At 43.6% G+C, this 19,889-nt stretch overlaps 1 protein-coding gene across 1 annotated transcript in view; it reads left to right on the forward strand.

The window, feature by feature from the left end:
• Nucleotides 1-19,889, forward strand: part of LOC126482161 (nephrin-like) — a 668,749-nt gene that overhangs the window by 24,003 nt on the left and 624,857 nt on the right. The window contains exon 3 of the mRNA XM_050106138.1: nt 139-285. Within this exon, the coding sequence (XP_049962095.1) occupies nt 139-285 (147 nt within the window). The remainder of the gene's footprint in view (nt 1-138; nt 286-19,889) is intronic.

The raw sequence follows: 19,889 nt of genomic DNA on the forward strand, positions 1-19,889 counted from the left end.
GTAGCCTCATCTAATTACGATAACTTAGACTCTACCTTATTATTAAACACACCAGACAAAAAAAAATTATATTGCAGATAGCGCAGTAGATGCAACTTAGATTGCATTATCCAATGGGTGATTCTACCCGTTTTTCAGTAACTGGTGCAGAAAAACAGAATCATCCACAGGACAGAGAAATTCCTACATCCGCAGAGCCGCTGCTCGACCTTGTGCTCCAGGTCTACCTGTGCAGGTCAGAATCATTCGACTTGGATAAAATAGATGCAGATCGTGTAACAGCATGTGCGCGATTTAGATTACACACAGTCACGTAGCACATGTTTTGAACACGTAAAACTTTCGGCATAAGAAGTCACCCTCATTCTGCCAAAGTTCTTATCAAAGAGGGTGGAGGAGCCGACGGAGTTTCAGAGCACTCTCTTGTCCTTGTGTTGGGAAACTGCCCTAAAGGCGGAAGAATCGACAATGATCAACGTCATGTGGATACAGAAGGCAACGGGAACCACTGCCTCAAAGACCCATAGCGTGTATCCACAGGATATATGGTCTGTAGTTGGAAAAGTGTCATGGCAAAAGATTTCGGAACAGCCCCCATTCGGATATCCGGGAGGGGACTGCCAAGGGGGAGGTGAACATGAGAAGAAGATTGAATAACCATCAAAAGGATAATGTTTTACGATTTTGGGGGTGGAATTTCCAAAGCTTGAACGTGGTAGGAAGGCTAAAAATTCTGAAAAGGAAAATGCAAAGGTTCAAACTAGACACAGTAGGGGTCAGTGAAGTGAAATGGAAAGATGACAGGGATTTCTAGTCAGATGAGTATAGGATAGTACCAACAGCAGGATAATGGGAGTAGGAGTCGTTAGGCATAGGAAGATAGGGCAGTGAGTTTGTTACTGTGAACAGTTAAGCGATAGGGTTGTTCTCAACAGAATAGACAGCGAACCAACAGCGACAATGATAGTTTAGGTATACGTGCCGACATCGCAAGCTGAAGCTGAGGAGATAGGGAAAGTATATGAGGATACTGAAAGGTTAATACGATACGTAAAGGGAGATGAAAATCTGAAAGTAACAGGGGACTGGAATGAAGTTTTAGGGGAAGGAGTATAAGAACAGGTTACAAGAGAAAATTGGTTTGGGACAAGAATGAGAGATGATGAAAATTAATTGATTTCTGTGATAAATTTCAGCTGGTAACAGCAAATACTACGTTCAAGATTAACAAGAGGACGAGTATACTTGGAAAAGTAGTACGGGAAGAGTTAATCCAAATTACCTCACGCCAGGCACAGATTCCGAAATCAGATACTGGATCATAAGGCGTACCCAGGAGCAGATATAGACTAAGATTACAATGTAATAGTGATGAGGAATAGGCTGAAGTTTAAAAGATTTATCAGGATGAATCAAGATGTAAAGGGGTGCGATTGGGGGATTTTTTTTTTTCCATCAGTCTTCTGTCTGGTTTGACGCGGCTAGCCACGAATTCATCTTCTGTGCCAACCTCTTCATCTCAGAGGAGCACTTACAACCTCGTCTTCAATTATTTGCTGCATGTCGTACGATCTGTATCTTCCTCTACAGCTCCCTCTAGCACATTGGAAGTCATTCCCTCATGTTTTAACAGACGTTCCATTATCCTGTCCCTTCTCCTTGACGGTGTTTTCCACATATTTTTTTTCTCTCCGATTCTGCTCAGAACCTCTTCTCCTTATCAGCCAACCCTATTTTTAACATTCGTCTGTAGCTCAACATCACAAATGCTTCAATTCTCTTCTGTTCCCATTTATCAACATTCCATGTTTCATTACCATTCAATACTGTGATCCAAACGTACATTTTCCGAAATTTATTCCTCAAATTAAGTCCTATGTTTTATACTCGTAGACTTCCCTTGACCACCAATGCCCTTTGTGCCTATGCTAGTCTGCTTTTGATGTTCTCCTTGCTCCGTTCGTCATTGGTTATTTTGCATCCTAGGGAGTAGAATTCCTTAACTTCATTTACTTCGTGACCGTAAATCCGGTTGTTAAGATTCTTGCTGTTTTTATTTCTGCTATTTCTCATTACTTCCGTCTTTCTTCGATTTCTCCTCAATCCATATTTGTTACTTAGTAGACAGTTCATTCAATTTAGCAGTTCATATAATTCTTCTTCTCTTTCACTCAGGATAGCAACGTCACCAGCGATTCGTATCATTGATGTCCTCTCACCTTGAACTTAATTCCATTTATGAAACTTTCTTTTATTTCCGCCATTGCTGCCGGCCGAAGTGGCCGTGCGGTTAAAGGCGCTGCAGTCTGGAACCGCAAGACCGCTACGGTCGCCGGTTCGAATCCTGCCTCGGGCATGGATGTTTGTGATGTCCTTAGGTTAGTTAGGTTTAACTAGTTCTAAGTTCTAGGGGACTGATGACCACAGCAGTTAAGACCCATAGTGCTCAGAGCCAGCCAGCCGCCATTGCTTCTTCGATGTACAGATTGAACAGTTGGGGCGAAAGACTACGTCTCTCTCTTACACCCTTTCTAACCCGAGCACTTCGTTCTTCGTAGTCCACTCTTATTATTTCCTCTTCTCTCTTGTACTTATTGTGTATTACCTTACTCCAGTTTTTCTCAGAATTTGAATATGTTGCACCATTTTACATTGTCGAAAACTTTTTCCAAGTCAGCATATCATATGAACGTGTCTTGATTTTACCTTAGTCTTGCTTCCATTGCCAACCGCAACGTTAGAATTACCTCTCTGATGTCGTTACCTGTCCAAAAGACAAACTGATTATCATCTAACACATTCTCAATTTTTTTTTTCCTTTCTTCTGTATCGTTCTTGTTAGCAACTTGGATGCATGAGCTGTTAAGGTGGTTGTGCAATAGTTCTAGCACTTGTCATCTCTTGCCATCTTCGGAATTGTGTGGATGATATTTTTCCAAAAGTCAGATGGCATGTTGCCAGATTCATATATTATACACACCATCGTGAATTGTCGTTTTGTTGCCACTTCTTCCAATGATTTTAGAAATTCTGTCCCTTCTGCCTTATTTGATATTAATTCCTCCCAAGCTCTCTTAAATTATGTATCTAATACTAGGTACCCTATCCTCCTAAATCAAATGCCGTTTCTTCTTCTATACAAATATTCCCCCTCTTCCACTTATCCGCTCTCTCCACTACATTTAACGGTGGAATTCCAATTGCACAATTAATGTTTCCACCCCTGCTTTTAATGTCGCCGAAGGTTGTTTATACTTCGCTGTATGCTGAGTCTGTAATTCCGACAACATTTCTTCTTCGATTTCGTCGCATATTTCATGCGGCCATTTCGTCTTAGCTCCCCTCTACTTCCTATTTATTTCATTTCTCACTACTTGTATTTTTGTATTTCTGAATTCCCCTGAACGCTTTTGTACTTCCTTCTTTCATCGATCAGCTGAAGTATTTTTTTCGTTGCCCATGGTTTCTTCGCAGTTGCCTTCTCTGTACCTATGTTTTTCTTTCCAACTTCTTTGATAGCCCTCTTTACATATGTTCAATCCTCTTCAACTGTACTGCCTATTGAGCTATTCGTTATTGCTGCAGCTATAGCTTTAGAGAACTCAAGCGTATTTAGTCATTCCGTAGCACTTCTGTATGCCACTTCTTTGCATATTGATTCTTCTTGACCGATTTCTTTAAGTTCGGCCAACTCTTCATCACTACTAGATTGTGATGTGAGTCTACACCCGCTCCTGGATACACCTTGCAATCCAGTACCTGATCAGAACTTCTAAAATCATTGGGGGAAGTGGCAGCAAAACGACTATTCACGTTTGTGTGTAGAATGTATGTGTCTGGAGATATATCATCTGACTTTCGGAAAAATATCATCCAAACTATTCCTAAGACTGCAAGAACTGACAAGTGCGAAAATTATCTCACAGTCAGCTAATTTACATCTAAGTTGCTGAAAACAATAATATACAGAGGACTGGAAATAAATGTTAAGGACGTGTTAGATGCTCAGTTTGGCTTTAGAATAGGTAAAGATACCAGAGAGGCAGTTCTGACGTTGTGGTAGATAATGCAAGAAAGACTAAAGAAAAATAAAGACACGTTCATAGGATTAGTCGACCTGGAAAAAGCGTTCGACAATTTAAAATGACAGAAGATGTTCGAAATTGTGAGAAAAATGTGGGTAAGCTACAAGGAAAGACAGGTAATATACGATATTTACAGGAGCCAAGAGAGAACAATACAATTGGACTACCAAGAACGGAGTGCTCGGATGAAAAACGTGTAAGACAGTTAGCCGTTCGCCATTTCTGTTCAAGCTGTACACTGAAGAAGCAACTATGACAATAAAAGTATCACAGTGGAATCAAAATTGAAGGTGAAAGGATATCAATGACACAATTCGCTGATGACACTGCTATTGTAAGTGAAAGCGAAGAAAAATTACATGATCCGATGAACGGAATGAACAGCCTAATGAGCACAGAATGTGGGCTGAGAGTAAGTCGAAGAATGACGACAGTGATGAGAAGTTGCAGAAATGAGAACAGCGAGAAACTAAACATCACGATTGATGATCACATAGCAGATGAAGTTAAGGAATTCTACTATCTAGACAGCAAAATTACCAATGGCGTACAGAGCTAGGAAGACATCAAAAGCAGACTAGCACTGGCAAAAAGGGCATTCCTGGTCAAGAGGAGTCTACCAGTATCAAAGATACGCCTTAATTTGGGGAAGGAATTTCTGAAAATGTACGTTTTGAGCACGGCATTGTATGGTAATGAAACATGGGATGTGCGAAAACCGGAACAAAAGAGAATCTAAGAATTTGAGACGTGATACTACAGACAGATGTAGAAAATTAGGTGGACTCATAACGTAAGTAATGAGGAGATTCTGCGCAGAATCGGACAGGAAAGGAGTATGTGGAAAACGCTGACAAAGAGAAGGGAGAGAAGGTAGAGTATGATAGTACACTTCCATGGTACTAAAGGGATCTGTAGAGGGCAGAAACTGTTAATGAACTGAGATTGGAATACATCCAGGAAATAGTTGAGGACGTAGGTTGCAAGAGCTACTCTGTGATGAAGAGGTTGGCACAGGAGAGGAATTCGTGGCGGGATGACTGATGACAAAAAAAAAAACCACCTAGACCACACAGACACAAAATGTATATATTGCTGCACAATACAAGAAACGGTAGAACAATTACCGCGGAAATTACGAAAGGAGCACAAGTCCTGGAGCCCGACTTCACGTGCTTACAAGAACCTTCTAATAGGAATTGGCATCTAGTATGTCTACCAAAACATACTACCATAAAAACAGGTAGCAACAACAGTAAGTCTGCTACAGTAATTTCAAACGTAACCTACACGTAACTAAGATAACACAGTTATGCGAATAACATGTCGTTACCATAGAGATAACTAATGGGAACGTTACTTGGGTGTCTGTAGCCACGTACGGTAAATACAGCCGTGAAAGGTAAATACAGCCGTGAAATACCACCTCACGCAGGCATCAGACAACTATTACCGCATGCCATAGACAAAAAAATTAGTGGTAAGTGCTGACATCAATTCAAGATCCACCTTCTGCCACGTAGACATAACAGATAACAGATGACAGAGGACACATAATTACCGATCTAATACAAGAAACATAATTACATGTCATGACCAAAAAAGGACCTCTACTTACACAAGCAGGGTTCGATGGTACGACAAGTAATATCGACTTAACGCTAGCAAATAATACAGCAGTTCCATCCATACTTAAGTGGACCTTACACGACAATTTCACCAGTACTGACTAAAATGTCCTACATACACACTAACACACTCTCATAACACAACCGCCAGAATACACACCAGGCACATTGGTCCACAAAGCAGATTCGAAAAAATTAACGGAAATTACCCAACAACACGAGCTAGAAATCTTGAAGGTATCGATTACAGAGCACAAAAACTAACACAGGTAATACAAAGTGCACAAAACACACCGATACCAACGGCAAAGAACACGAAACGCTCACCAGTACCAAGAACCAACGAACTCACGAAACTCAAACAAGATGCTAGACGCAAACAAAAATATCGTCAATGAACGATAGTATACAGAGACATACAGGCTTCCTCAAGGCTTATATAAACAGACTCTATACAACAAGCGTAAATAACGTTGGGAATGATTTGTAGCAACGCAAACAGATCAAAATCTCTGAGGAGAACCATTCAAAGTACTGAAAGAGAAGATAAAAACCACACTAATTCTGAGAACGCTAAGGCAGGAAGGATGGAGAAACATACAGGAATTTCTACTGTATAAACTGTTCCCTGACGACGTTATCGATAGAGACCCGACGCTTAGAGAAGACCTACAATCGCCGTACAGCACAGCCACTGTCACCTGTTCTTTTCCACCAGAAGAGGTTGCGCTAGCAATTTCAGAGCTAAAAATCAAAAAGCACCTGGACTAGATGGTATCGACTCGAAAAAATTGAGAAAACCAGCTCCACAAATCACCCAGTTCCTAACAAAGTTACTGAACGATGCCTAACGGCTAGGCAGGGTAGCTACAGTATGGAAAACCTCCAAAGCGTAAATCAGCAGAAATCATTCAATACTGAGACTTCCAAACCAATATGCTTAATAAACAGTCTATCAAAGATTCGGGGAAATTCATGTGTAAGCCCTTGGAAACCCACGCAGCTCTCAGGACGTGAGCCAACACTGGTTCGGCCTTAGAACCGGAAAATCCACACATGACACCATCAAGAATGCACTGCGCACTGTTAATACTAAATCACAGAAATACGCCATGGCAAGGGAACAATGACTGACATTGCCGGGACATTCTATAACCTCTGATGTCTAGCAATGTTTCAAAGGTTAAGACATATGGAGGTACCGCAATCACTGTACAACAGGTTTCTAGATTATTGTATAGGCCGAGTAGTGGATGGACAGCCGGAAATTAATTAAAAGAATAACCAATGGGTGTCCCCACGGGTCAACCTGCGGCCACATCTTCTGGGACATTGCAATAGAACCCCTGCTGCAACTTCTAGAAGGGGATGACGGGTCAGACGGAATTGTTACTTACGTCGATGACTTATTAGTTGTAGTCACAGCAAACAACAAAGCCCATTAGAAGAGAAAGTAAAAACAGTTACACAAGGGTCTCACAACAATACACTCTTGGATATCCGAAAACAAAACAACATACATTTTAGTGAAATGGTAAGTCCAAAGGAATCCTTCATTTAAATCACGAGACACAAGTATCAAAAGAGGACATGTTACACGCTATCTTGGTGTTCACATAGATGAGAAACTGAATGTCCGCGATACATCTAACAACAGAAAAAGCATAAAAAATAGTACGTAAACTTCTGTGGCTAATTTTTTTTAAAAAAAATCTGCTGCCATTCATACGGACTTACCACTATGCGCTCTTCGCATCAGTTCGCAGCTAGCACCTGGGTACACAGACTGGCACCCAACAAAGCATCAGTAAGACAAGGGTAGAGAAGTGCCCTACTTAAGCTATCTAGAGCCTTAGGCACCACCTCATTGGATGCACTGTGTGTGGTGTTCGGAATACGCCCCACAGACATCACGATCAAATACAGAACTGCTAGGTACTGCTTGAAGATAGGGACACTAGACACGGTACACACTGTAACTGGTCTGCTGGTACAGATGACACTTCAGTTAAATGTTCGCTTTTGGATAAAAATGGTTCAAATGGCTCTGAACACTATGGGACTTAACATCTGAGGTCATCAGTCCCCTACACTTAGAACTACTTAAACCCAACTAACCTAAGGACATCACACACATCCATACCCGAGGCAGGATTCGAACCTGCGACCGTAGCGGTCGCGCGGTTCCAGACTGAAGCGCCTAGAACCGCTCGGCCACACCGGCCGGCTGCTTTTGGATACATGGCAAGGTGAATGCGATGTAGGTGATAAGGGACATACACTGTACGACTTCTTCCCTGACATAAGGAAGTGGTTGAGAAGGAAACATATCAATCGCAGCCGCGGTACGGTACCTTTCTTAACTGGACGTGGACCTTAACGCATGAATTTTAACCGAGTGAGTTTGAGACAGACACTTGCATGCTCATGCCGGGATAGTGAAGAGGATAGTAAAGCGGAGCAAGATGAAGAGGATGATGAGATGTAACAGTAAATAAGACACGTTGAATCAGAAAGAACACACCAAAATACACTGACAAATTTTACGTACCAGTCAAATGATAGTTAAGGATAGCGAATACCAGAGTAAAAAGTAGTGTAAGGTGCTAGACATCTAACCAGTAAAGCACCCAATGTCGTACGCTGACAAGTATCTGAAGTTCCATTGCAGTAGTACTAGCTACGAACTATTTTGTTGTGACTGGTGGTCAACAGCTCGAAGAAACCAATCCGAGATATTCATCGACAGTCGTAATGGGTGACAACACTAAGAAATCTCACTTCTATCCTATCACCTTTCTACATTCTTCTAAATAACATCAAAATATTTTTTTATTTCAACCTCAAACTACTGTAACTTTTTATAAAGAAGTATTACTATTTTTTTGTAAAATGTGGCAGATAAAAAGCGAACGAAGAGACTATAAAAAAGATGACCAACGAAACTCAGATTTACGACTTTTTGTAAGGTAGGGTAACAGGTCTTTAAATTTGCAATAAATAAATGGTAGGTCTTGGATTGTGCCTAGTCGTCGAATATGGGTTGTATAGGAATCCAATTCAAGCAAATCCTACTAATGAGTTTTATTACGGAAAGTAAATGACAGTACTTAAGTTTGAGAACTACATGGATGTGTCTCAAACGAAGGGCGATATCAGGAATAAACAAGCTTCTTCAGTATATTACCAATTCTAATACAAATGAAGTAATACAGTTAACGCATCTATTCAGGTCTCTAGTTTTGAGGCTTCTGTAGAACTGGGCCCCGGCCAGTCGGGCGCGGCGCTTGTGTTCTCTTCACGTAGAGGCCACTACTGTCATGTTGTCGTCCTGGAGAGGGTCAGGTCAGCTTGCTATTGACTGACTCTTCACAGGCCTCGCTGCTCTCTCGTTCCCGACTGGTGTGCTGGCGCTTGACTTAACGCCGTAACAGTAGGAATGAACGATGTCTGTATAAAACAATAGAAATGTTCAGAGTTATAACCATAGAGAGTATACCACAGACAGCAATGGAGTGACGACTGCATGGTGATGGCAGCAATGGAGTGACGACTGCATGGCGATGTGATGGAGGCAGCTATCCAGCAGAAAGGTCCTCCTGTCTGTCATAGCGACACCACCGCCAACTCTCTCGCCACCCTGACCAGAGAGCGCCGCATTCGCTCTCCCGGGGACAGGGATCGGGAAATGGAGCAGTGTCCAGAGATACAAGATGCTGATGTTATGTACCATGACTGCGGCAACTAATGTAATAGGACAGTAGTCAGCCGTAGAGAAAACTCTGAAGTCATGCTAATCGATCGACAGATCTACCTGATTCTGATGTTGCAGGATTATGGCTTGAGTACCATAAACGTCAATGATATTAGCAACTAAATAAGATTACAAACGGTTAAATAGATGTTGCAAGCAACGGACGAGGACACTTTGTTCCTACAGGAGGCAGAGTGCTTTGTGGAATACGACAATTATAGTTCCGCTGGTGACGAAGCTGATGTCGCCAGAGCCATTGTGTTAAGGCAGAGAGTAGCGGCGGAAGGTGTGACCTACTTACCATCCACCCTCAGTGTCGCACTTACTGCACGGGACGTCCGCTTGGTGAAGGTGCCGTCTGGATCTATGAACAGACGTGAGAGGGAAGCCTTTTATACGACAGATGTAACAAATCTCTTTGGAGGACGTATGGAGCATTACATTGTTGGTGGCGAATTCAGACTTGGTTCTTTGACAGGTGCTACAAATACTGGTCCCGGAATTTGCTCTTCACACCTGAGAACTGAAACACGTACATCACGAGCCATTCGTCCAGTTACTTAGACAGAATCTATTTGACGCGTGGGCTATGTGCGGAAACGTTCGGTGCTGAGGTGTGACCAATGGCCATTACAGTCCGCCGAGCTTACATGTGCACCAAAATAGATGACACGGCGCAGCAGAAGCCCTCTGGAGTTTATTGTCACTCAATTACGGGAGGACTACTGTTCCCAGCAGTGGCATCAGTGCCCTCTACATCACAGAGTATACGATTCGACACGTATGCTGTGGCTCCGCCGTGTAAAGCCCTTTATACGACGGGTTCTCACCGGCCAGGGTGGCCGAGTGGTTCTAGGCGCTACAGTCTGGAACCGCGCGACAGCTACGGTCGCAGGTTCGAATACTACTTCGGGCATGGATGTGTGTGGTGTCCTTAGGTTAGTTGGGTTTAAGTAGTTCTAAGTTCTAGGTGACTGATGACCTCAGAAGTTAAGTCCCATAGTGCTCAGAGCCATTTGAACCATTTGAACGACGGGCTTTCCTCAGATACGGCCGCGAAAAGTTAGAATGTCACCGGGCGACCACCGAATTTTCGAATTTTACTTCACGGCTCTGCAGCAGCTGGCTACGCAACCTCCATTCCCAGGACGGCAAACAGCTGTTCACCGTATAAAGGCTCAACTGCTGCGACCCAAGACTAATAAGATGGAAGGAGTGAAGGTATTTGAGAGAATGCTCGATGGGCTACCCACCGAACGACCATGTTACACTACGTCGTTAGAAAAATGCTGAAACGTCGTGGAGTACTCGTTAGGGAAGCAAACGGACGAAGGTATAAAGATCACTTCACAGAGAGACATTGCATGAGCTTTTACCGAACATAACAATAGTTGCGGTGCGGAGGACCTATTGAACAGAACAGGAGGTGGCGCACGTACTCCGTAACATGCCAGCGGATGACCGCTCACTGAAGCGGACGATCTGTTGGTGGAAGTTATGCTTGAAGATTTGGAGCTGCCTAGAAGTGCGGTACTTCTAGCAAGTCATTCGGACGAGATGGGTTCCCGATTGACTTCTACCGAACCTCCTCCTCTCATGGCACCGAAGATATACAACGAACTGCTGACGCTTATGTTCTACATCTCTTCCGAGTTCACGGGGAGTGTATAATGTGGTACCTTGATGGACGCCAACCACAAAACGACCCCTGACCATGTTGAACGCCGATTACAAGATCTTACACCGATCCTTCTGGTCCGCGTCCACTCTGTGGTACCAGACAAGACGGACAAGATACATTTCGATCAAACGTTCGCGCCGGAAGCAGCAACGTACACACGGCGCTGGGGGCGTATAACAATGACATAACACCGATGTGAGCCTCCAGATTGCGAGGCGCTATGGTGGCAATATATCTCTACGAAGCCTTCGATCGGATGGATCACATTTTTCTTGTTGGCATCATGGAACGGATGGAAATCCCCAGTTCATTGACTTGTTTATGAATTTTTTTCATGAAACGAATTTTCGAGTTTCTCGTGTGTGGTTGAACAGATCCAAATTCGGTGATCGGTGAAGCAGAATTGCCCTTTGTCTCCCATTCTGTCCACAAGCACTCTCGAGCCAGCACTAAATGGACTCATGGACTCCGATGACGCCACCTTTTGATACCGTGCGTACGCCGACGAACGTCGTTCTACTCGCTAAATTCGGAGACGAAATCTGCGAGCCGCTGGGACGGTTTCAGCAGTAGAGGGCAGCGGCAGAAAGCGTCATTAACTTGCGGAAGACCCTATACATGGATATGGTTAGGGAGCTGCGACCAGGTTCCCCATCTTAAACGTTTGGGAGTGGTGTTTCATGGGAACATGAGAAATGTACAGTGGCAGATAATTATAGAAGGTTGCTACGACAGACTCGTGCTTTAGTACAGCCACATGTCCTGCGTGCCACGGACATGCTACAGACACTGCAGTACGTTAACGTCTATTTGACATCAGAAGTAGATTACCTGGCACACTTACTGCTCTTGTCTTGATGTTGGTTGGTTGAACTGGGGGAGGGGACCGAACAGGACGGTCATCGATCCATCGGATTAGGGAAGGATGGAGAAGTATGTCTTCCATGCCCATTCAAAGGAACCATCTCGGAGTTTGCCCGAAGAGATTTAGGGAAATCACATAGAACCTAAATCATGGTTGCCGGACGCGAGTTTGAGCTGTCGGCCTTCCGAATGCTAGTCCAGTTTGCTAACCACTGCCCCACCTCGCTCGGTTTGTGTCGATGTTACAATCAGCCTTCGGACATTGGGGTCTAGCTTCCTATTCAAAATCCGATAATACGCATTGACGCTGCCACGTGGGAAAGGAGACATCGCACTTGTGCATGTGAGGAACAGGGCATGGGCGATACGTCTAGGTATAATGCATCGATTTTGGAGGAGTGAGTCACTTTAATGGGTATAGTGATAGATTGGCCCACCGGCTAACGTCGGCCACATTACGCAGCCGCTCGATCACGTCCGGGCTTTGTTGACTATAGACACGTATGGGAGGAGTTGCCGGTGCCTAGGCAGCTCAGAACGAAGGATGTTCATCACTGCTTTCTACGAAACCGCTCAATTAACGTGGTTGAACAGAAATACCAGGTGATGCTGTGGAGGAACGCCTTTTCCTATTGCGGTTCAGACTGTGGTACATTGTGGAGAACGGCAAATTCCAGAACCGTTAACGACTGCAGGCCATTCATCACGCAGACAGGCAGGCCTCTATGCCTCCACTGTGCGGTCACCGTCTTCGTCGAACATCGTTTGGTTTGTGTCACAGCGACTGAGTGTTGGCTTTTAACGAGGGAAGTCTTAGCCCTGTTGTTGACTACTGCGCACACAGCAATTACTGCCGCCGCCCTACTCTCCGTGGAAGAAAGCTATCTCCCCGCTACCAGGACATACGCAGTGAATTGGATAAAAGGCACGGTAACACGTTATCTTTATCAAGAAGGTGATACGGTTGTCCTATAACTTTTGTATATACTACAGTAGGGGCTTACGATCCTACGGCGACACGAACAATACGGAACAAGTTTCGGCAATCATTTAAAAACGTTACTCACAGGCTCTTTAGTTAGATGGAGTGTTCTAGGTGCGCGACGAGGAGTATGAAGATAATGTTCAGTCAGAAGGCTACATTGACGCCTGAGGTAATCAGGGGACGATGTTGCTGTTTATCGAGAAGACAATGTGGATTGATCCACTGGCTCGGTGCAGTGCATTCCGACATAAGGAAGCAAAGGATGCCTCGTTTCCTCACCTTTTTGATTCTTGGAAGGTATGTTTGTAACTAAAAAATTTATTATACGTAAAAGATACTGATATAGCATTCCTTGGCCGAAATTTTTTAAAAAAAAAAAGCGGAGTGTAACTTCTTCGAGCAAGAATCAAAAGGTCCTGGGTCTCGAGTTCGAACATGAGCACTCTTAAATTTTGAATAAAAGTCATCAGCGCTGGTGACCGAAGGCCTCCGGCATAAGAAGTCACCCTTGTTCTCCATAGTATAAGAGGTCGTGAGGTCGTAGGAACAGGTTCAGGGCACTCTCCTGCCCTTGAGGTGGTAAACTGATCTTAAAAGGCGCCAAAATCGGCAATAATTAAAAGGCCGGATATCCCAGAAGATAATGGAAACTACTGCATTAAGGACACGTCATATCTGCAGGACATGTGGTCCAGAGCTGAAAAAGCGCCATGACAGTCTTTCAATTGGCAAAAGATTCCAGATTTCCGGGACGGGGTTTCTACGAGGAAGGTCACCAAGAGAAAAGGATGAAATAACCAACCACGGGATACACTTTTGGGAGCCGGGGTGTGGAATGTCGAAATCTGAAAACAGTGGGGAATCTAGAAAATCTGAGGAGGGGAATGCAAAGGGTTAATAATCGAGATACGGGGGGTGACGTGGAGGTGGGGAGGTGGGTGGGGGGTGGGGGGTAATCACTGAAGTGAAATGGAAGGAATACAAGGATTGCTGGTCAGACGATCATAGGGTAATGTCAACCGTAGCGAGAAATTGTGTAACAAGAGTAGGATTCGTTATCAATAGGAAAGTGGAGATACAGTGAACTGTTCAGTGATAGGGTTGTTCTCATCAGATTAGACAGCACACCAAACCCCACAACTATGGCTCAGGTTTACGTAGAAACGTCGCAAGCTGAAGATGAAGAGATAGAGAATGTATATGACAATATTGACTGCGTAAAGCAGTATGCAAAGAGAGATAATAATTCACTAGTCGTGGTGAATAGAACGCGGTTACAGAAGAAGAAATAGAGGAAAGGGTTACAGGAAAATATGAGCTTGGTACTGGGAACAACAGAGGAGTATGTCGAGTTCTGCAATAAATTTCAGATGGTAACAGCGAGTACCCTGTTTAAGACTTGCGAGAGGACGAGTTTTACTTGGAAAATTGTATGAAGACATCGGAAAATTCCATCTGGATTATATAGTGGTCAGACAGACATTCAGAAATCAGATATCGAGCTGTAAGGCACACCGGGAGCAGATATAAGCTCAGATCAAAGGTTATTAATGGTCAGGAGTAGTCTGCTGTATAAGAGAATCGCCCAGAAGAATCAGTGCTTAAGGAAATGGGATGCTCAAATACTAACGAATGATGAGACGCGTTTAAAGTTCGCTAACGATCTGGACACTGCAATAAGGAGTGCCGGAGCAGGCAGTTGAAGGGGAATGGGTATCTCCAAAAAGCACTGTCACCTATCTTGGACAGGCAGACATAGGAACAAGGAAGTAGCTGCGAGGAAACGTTAACAGAAGAAGTAAATTGATCAACGCAAGAAGGAAATACAGAAAGGGTCTGGGAATGATAGAGACACAGCAATATAAATTAGGTTTAGATAAATAAGGGATTAAATAAGTAGGAAGTGTAGGACAGCTAAGTCGAAATGGCCACATGATAAATGAGAAAAAATCAAAAGATAAATGATCGTCGGGAGTACTGACTCATTGCACAGAAAAGTCTAAACAAGCTTCGCTTAAATGAAAAGCAAAGGTGATAACTTTAAGAGTCTACTAGGAATATACATGCAGAGGAAACGCCGATAGGTAGAAAGAGTACATCGCAGGTCTGTAAGAGAAGGAGGACTTGCCTGAAGACGTGACAGAAGAAGAAACTGCAGTCGCATAGAAGAATTAGTGGATCTAGTATTAGCGACAATTTAAAATGTCTCTGAAATGTTTGAGATTAAAAGGGACAGACAACATTCCAACGGAATTTCTAAAATCATTTTCATGAGTGGCACCATAACAACTATCGAAGTTGGTGCGTAGAATCTTTGAGAATTGCGACGTACCATCAGACGTTCGGAAAAAACTCACCCAAAAAGTTCCAAAGATAGCAAGGGCAGATAGCTGCGAGAACAACGGCCCAATCCGCTGAACAGCGTATACATGCAAACTGCTGATTTACAGAAAATTGATGATTTGTGTGGTGACAATCAGTTTGGTTTCAAGAAGGGTAAGCTAATCACAGAGGCAGTTCAGACCACGTGATTGATAGGGGAATCAAGAGTGATGAAAAATCAAGACATATTCATTGGATGTCTATTTAGAAAAAGCATTCTACAATGTAAAATGGTGCAAGATTTTCAAAGGTTGGAAAAAATAGGGGTCAACTATAGGGAAAGACGTGGAATATATATTACGTACAAGAATCTAGAGAGAACGATAAGATAGGAAGCCCAATAACGAAGTTCTTAAATTAAAGAGTGTAAGACAGAATACAGTCTTTCTCTCCTAGAGTTCAATCTATACATCGAAGGAGAGATGACGGAGATAAAAGAAAGGTTCAAGAGTGGGAAGAAAATTGGGGGTGATGGGATATAAATGATTCGCTGCTGACATTCCTTTCGACAGTGAAAATGAACAATTACAGCGTGCGTTGAATGGAATGAACAGTCTAACTGAAAAAAGTGTAATATGATGAGAAGAAGCATAAATAAGAGTAGCGTGAAGCCTCGCATGAAAAATGATGGTCACAAAATTAATGAATTTTGCTACTTTAGAGGCAAAATAACGATTACAGGCCATACCAGAAGGACCAAAAAATGTTCAAATGCGTGTGAAATCTTATGGGGCTTAACTGCCAAGGTCATCAGTTCCTAAGCATACACACTACTTAACCTAAATTATCCTAAGGAGAAAGACACACACACCCATGCCCGAGGGAGGACTCGAACCGCCGCCGGGACCAGCAGCACTGTCTATGACTGCAGCGCCCTAGACCGCTCGGCTAATCCCGCGCAGTCCAGAAGGACATAACAAGTAGACTAACACAAGCAAAGAGTGCATTCTAAACCAAGAGAAGCTGAAAATTAGTTGGACTGGACATGTAAGGAATGAGGAAATTCTCCACAGAATTGGCGAAGAGAGCAACGTATGGAAAACACAAACAAGAAGAAGGGACAGGATTAAGACATCAGGGAATAACTTCGATGGTACTAGAGCGAACTAGTGGGAACTGTAGAGGGTAAAAATCTGTAGAGGAATATAGAGATTGGAATACATGTAACAAATGGCTGACGACGTAGAGTGTGGTGTAGAATGAAACTCCAAGGCTGAGATGAAAAGGTTAGCGCGAGAGCGGAATTCGTGGTGGGCTGAATCAAACCAGTCAGAAAACCGATAAAAAAAGACGTCTACTGTCGGCCGATTAGGGAAATGTATGTTACCTGTTTATACTTTTGTACTAGAACTTTCTTCGTTGATTGTTTCCTATTTTGGAAAGACTCCTTTCTTTCCTATTTGATTCATAAATATGTTGCAGGAAGAAAAATAAAGTGGTAACACATACATTTCTTTAAATTCAATCCAACGTATTGTACAGATAAATTTCAGTTCTCGAGTCACGTTCAGGCTTTTCCCCGTGCTATGACTGTGATGTGACTGCTTTGCTGCGTGACTGCTTTAGTCCCACACTTCCCGGATGATACGGAAGGAAATCTCTTTTGTCGGTTCCAATAGTTAGAGAAGCTGGTTACTTGAACCAGCATAATATGTTATTCCTTAGTAGCTGTATTTGCTCAATAGCCAACGACCTTGTCGCAGTAGTAACACCGGTTCCCGTCATACCACCAAAGTTAAGCGCTGTCGGGCTTGGATAGAACTTCGATGGTCGACTGGTCGGTCTTCCGAGCGCCATTGGCAAACGGGGTGCACTCAGCCCTTGTGAGGCTGATTGGGGAGCTACTTGACTGAGAAGTAGCGGCTCCGGTCACGAAAACTGACATCGGCCGGGAGAGCAGTATGGTGACTACACAACCCTTCATATCCGCATCCAGTGATGCCTATATTCTGAGGATGACACGGCGGTCGGTCAGTCCCATTAAGGTCTTTATTGGCCTGTTCAGACGGAGTTAACTCAATGACAAAAACATGTATATACCTAATGTGGCTGAATGGGAATAATACAGCGGCAACAGTGCAGCAGTTAAGAGAGTGGAAACACATTTGTTAAAATTAGCGTCCGAATATTCTCATTAAGGATTTCAGTGATGTGCTGAAACGTTTCAGACGAAATGAAGGATAAATACTGCTTTAAGCACATCGCAGATTTCCTTCACCTGAATGTGCGGTATTGGTCACTCTCTCCAGTTGCTTCCATGTTTATATAATTTCACTTAGAAAGATAAAAAAGTATCGGCGAAACGATTACGCTCTATGTTTTCGGTTGGCAAACTTTACACAGCTCGCTAACGTCGCATTTCTTTTCGGTGAAATAATGTTACTGCAGGTCGCGTACACCTTTCAGTGAAGACCACAGAAGGGTATTTTGTAGGCAGTCGTCCGTGCGTTCCCTGGGTCGGCCTTCATATCGGAAATACAGTCCGGAAACCTCTCCACGTGAGGCCATCCTTCATCCGCCTGAATAAATGTAAATCCGATATCGCCGAAACCGGGCGGTATCGCGGAATGGTCACAACGGTACGACAACTTTTTGAAAGCGCTACTGTTGCTGAAACTTATTGATGCTTTTTCAGAGACTTAATATGGAACACTCGGGCGTAGAAAGACCCTGTATTTTACATACTTTACGTAACAATTTCAGATATTCAGCTTCGATTACTCTTCTCACGCAGGTACATACCATCGCTGAACTTCTGCATTTTCTCTCGCAAAAGACGTTCCGCTGCATTAAAGTCTTGGATCTTGTTTCTGTACGTCGACGTTATACTTCACATGTCACTGTACGTAGATTCACTACTCTAAGCCGGGTTCGATTCCCGGCGGGGTCGGGGATTTTCTCTGCCTCGTGGTGACTGGGTGTTGTGTGCTGTCCTTGGATTAGTTAGGTTTAAGTAGTTCTAAGTTCTAGGGGACTGATGACCATAGATGTTAAGTCCCATAGTGCTCAGAGCCATTTGAACTACTCTAAGAATAATGGTTTGAAGGGCAGGTAGGGGTGATGAATGAAGTAAGAAGAAATTCTGTGTAGATAATGATTATCAAAGAATCTCCTTTGTGAACGTAAGTCGCTGACTAAAGCAGCAATTTTAATTGTGCTGTCACAGGCCATCGGACGTTCTCGTGTAGCCCTTATTTATTTAAAAAAGTCTATTATAATATATTTAGATGTTTACTTGTTCGTGATAACAAGAGACAACAGACTCAACAAAATTTACCTTCGGAACAATAGCTTCATAGCGAATATTTTTCTGACTTAGAAGATATAATTGGTTTATATGAAATACACTACTGGCCGTTAAAATTGATACACAAAGAAGAAATGCAGATGATAAACGGGTATTCATTGGACAAATATATTACACTAGAACTGACATGTGATTATATTTTCACGCAATTTGGGTCCATAGACCCTGAGAAATCAGTACCCAGAACAACCACCTCAACCGTAATAACGGCCTTGATACGCCTAGGCATTGAGTCAAACAGAGCTTGGATGGCGTGCACAGGTACAGCTGCCCATGCAGCTTCAACAGGACACCACTACTCATCAAGAGTAGTGACTGGCGTATTGTGACGAGCCAGTTGCTCGGCCACCATGGACCAGACGTTTTCAATTGGTGATCGATCTGGAAAACGTGCTGTTCAGGGCAGCAGTCGAACATTTTCTGTATCCAGAAAGGCCCGTACAAGACCTGCAACATGCGGTCGTGCATTATCGTGCTGAAATATAGGGTTTCGCAGTGATCGAATGAAGGGTAGAGCCACGGGTTGTAACACATCTGAAATGTAACGTCCACTGTTCAAAGTGCCGTCAATGCGAACAAGAGCTGGCCGAGACGTGTAACCAGTGGCATCCCAAGCATCATGCCCGGTGATACACCAGTATGGCGATGATGAATACGCACTTCCAATGTGCGTTCACCACGATGTCGCCAAACACGGATGCGACCATCATCATGCTGTAAGCAGAACCTGGATTCATCCCAAAAAATGTTTTGCCATTCGTGCACCCAGGTTCGTCGTTGAGTACACCATCGCAGGCGCTCCTGTCTGTGATGCAGCGTCAAGGGTAACTGCAGCCATGGTCTTCGAGCAGATAGCCCATGGTGCTGCAAACGTCGTCGAAATGTTCTTGAAGGGTAACTGCAGCCATGGTCTTCGAGCAGATAGCCCATGGTGCTGCAAACGTCGTCGAAATGTTCGTGCAGATGGTTTTTGTATTGCAAACGCCCAATATATTGTCAGGGATCGAGACGTGGCTGCACGATCCGTTACAGCCATGCGGCTAAGATGCCTGTCATCTCGACTGCTAGTGATACGAGGCCGTTGGGATCCAGCACGGCGTTCCGTATTACCCTCCTGAACCCTCCGATTCCATATTCTACTATCAGTCATTGGATCTCGACCAACGCGAGCAGCAATGTGGCGATACGATAAACCGCAATCGC

This window comes from Schistocerca serialis, chromosome 5 (assembly GCF_023864345.2).
Source record: "Schistocerca serialis cubense isolate TAMUIC-IGC-003099 chromosome 5, iqSchSeri2.2, whole genome shotgun sequence".
Taxonomy (NCBI): domain Eukaryota; kingdom Metazoa; phylum Arthropoda; class Insecta; order Orthoptera; family Acrididae; genus Schistocerca; species Schistocerca serialis.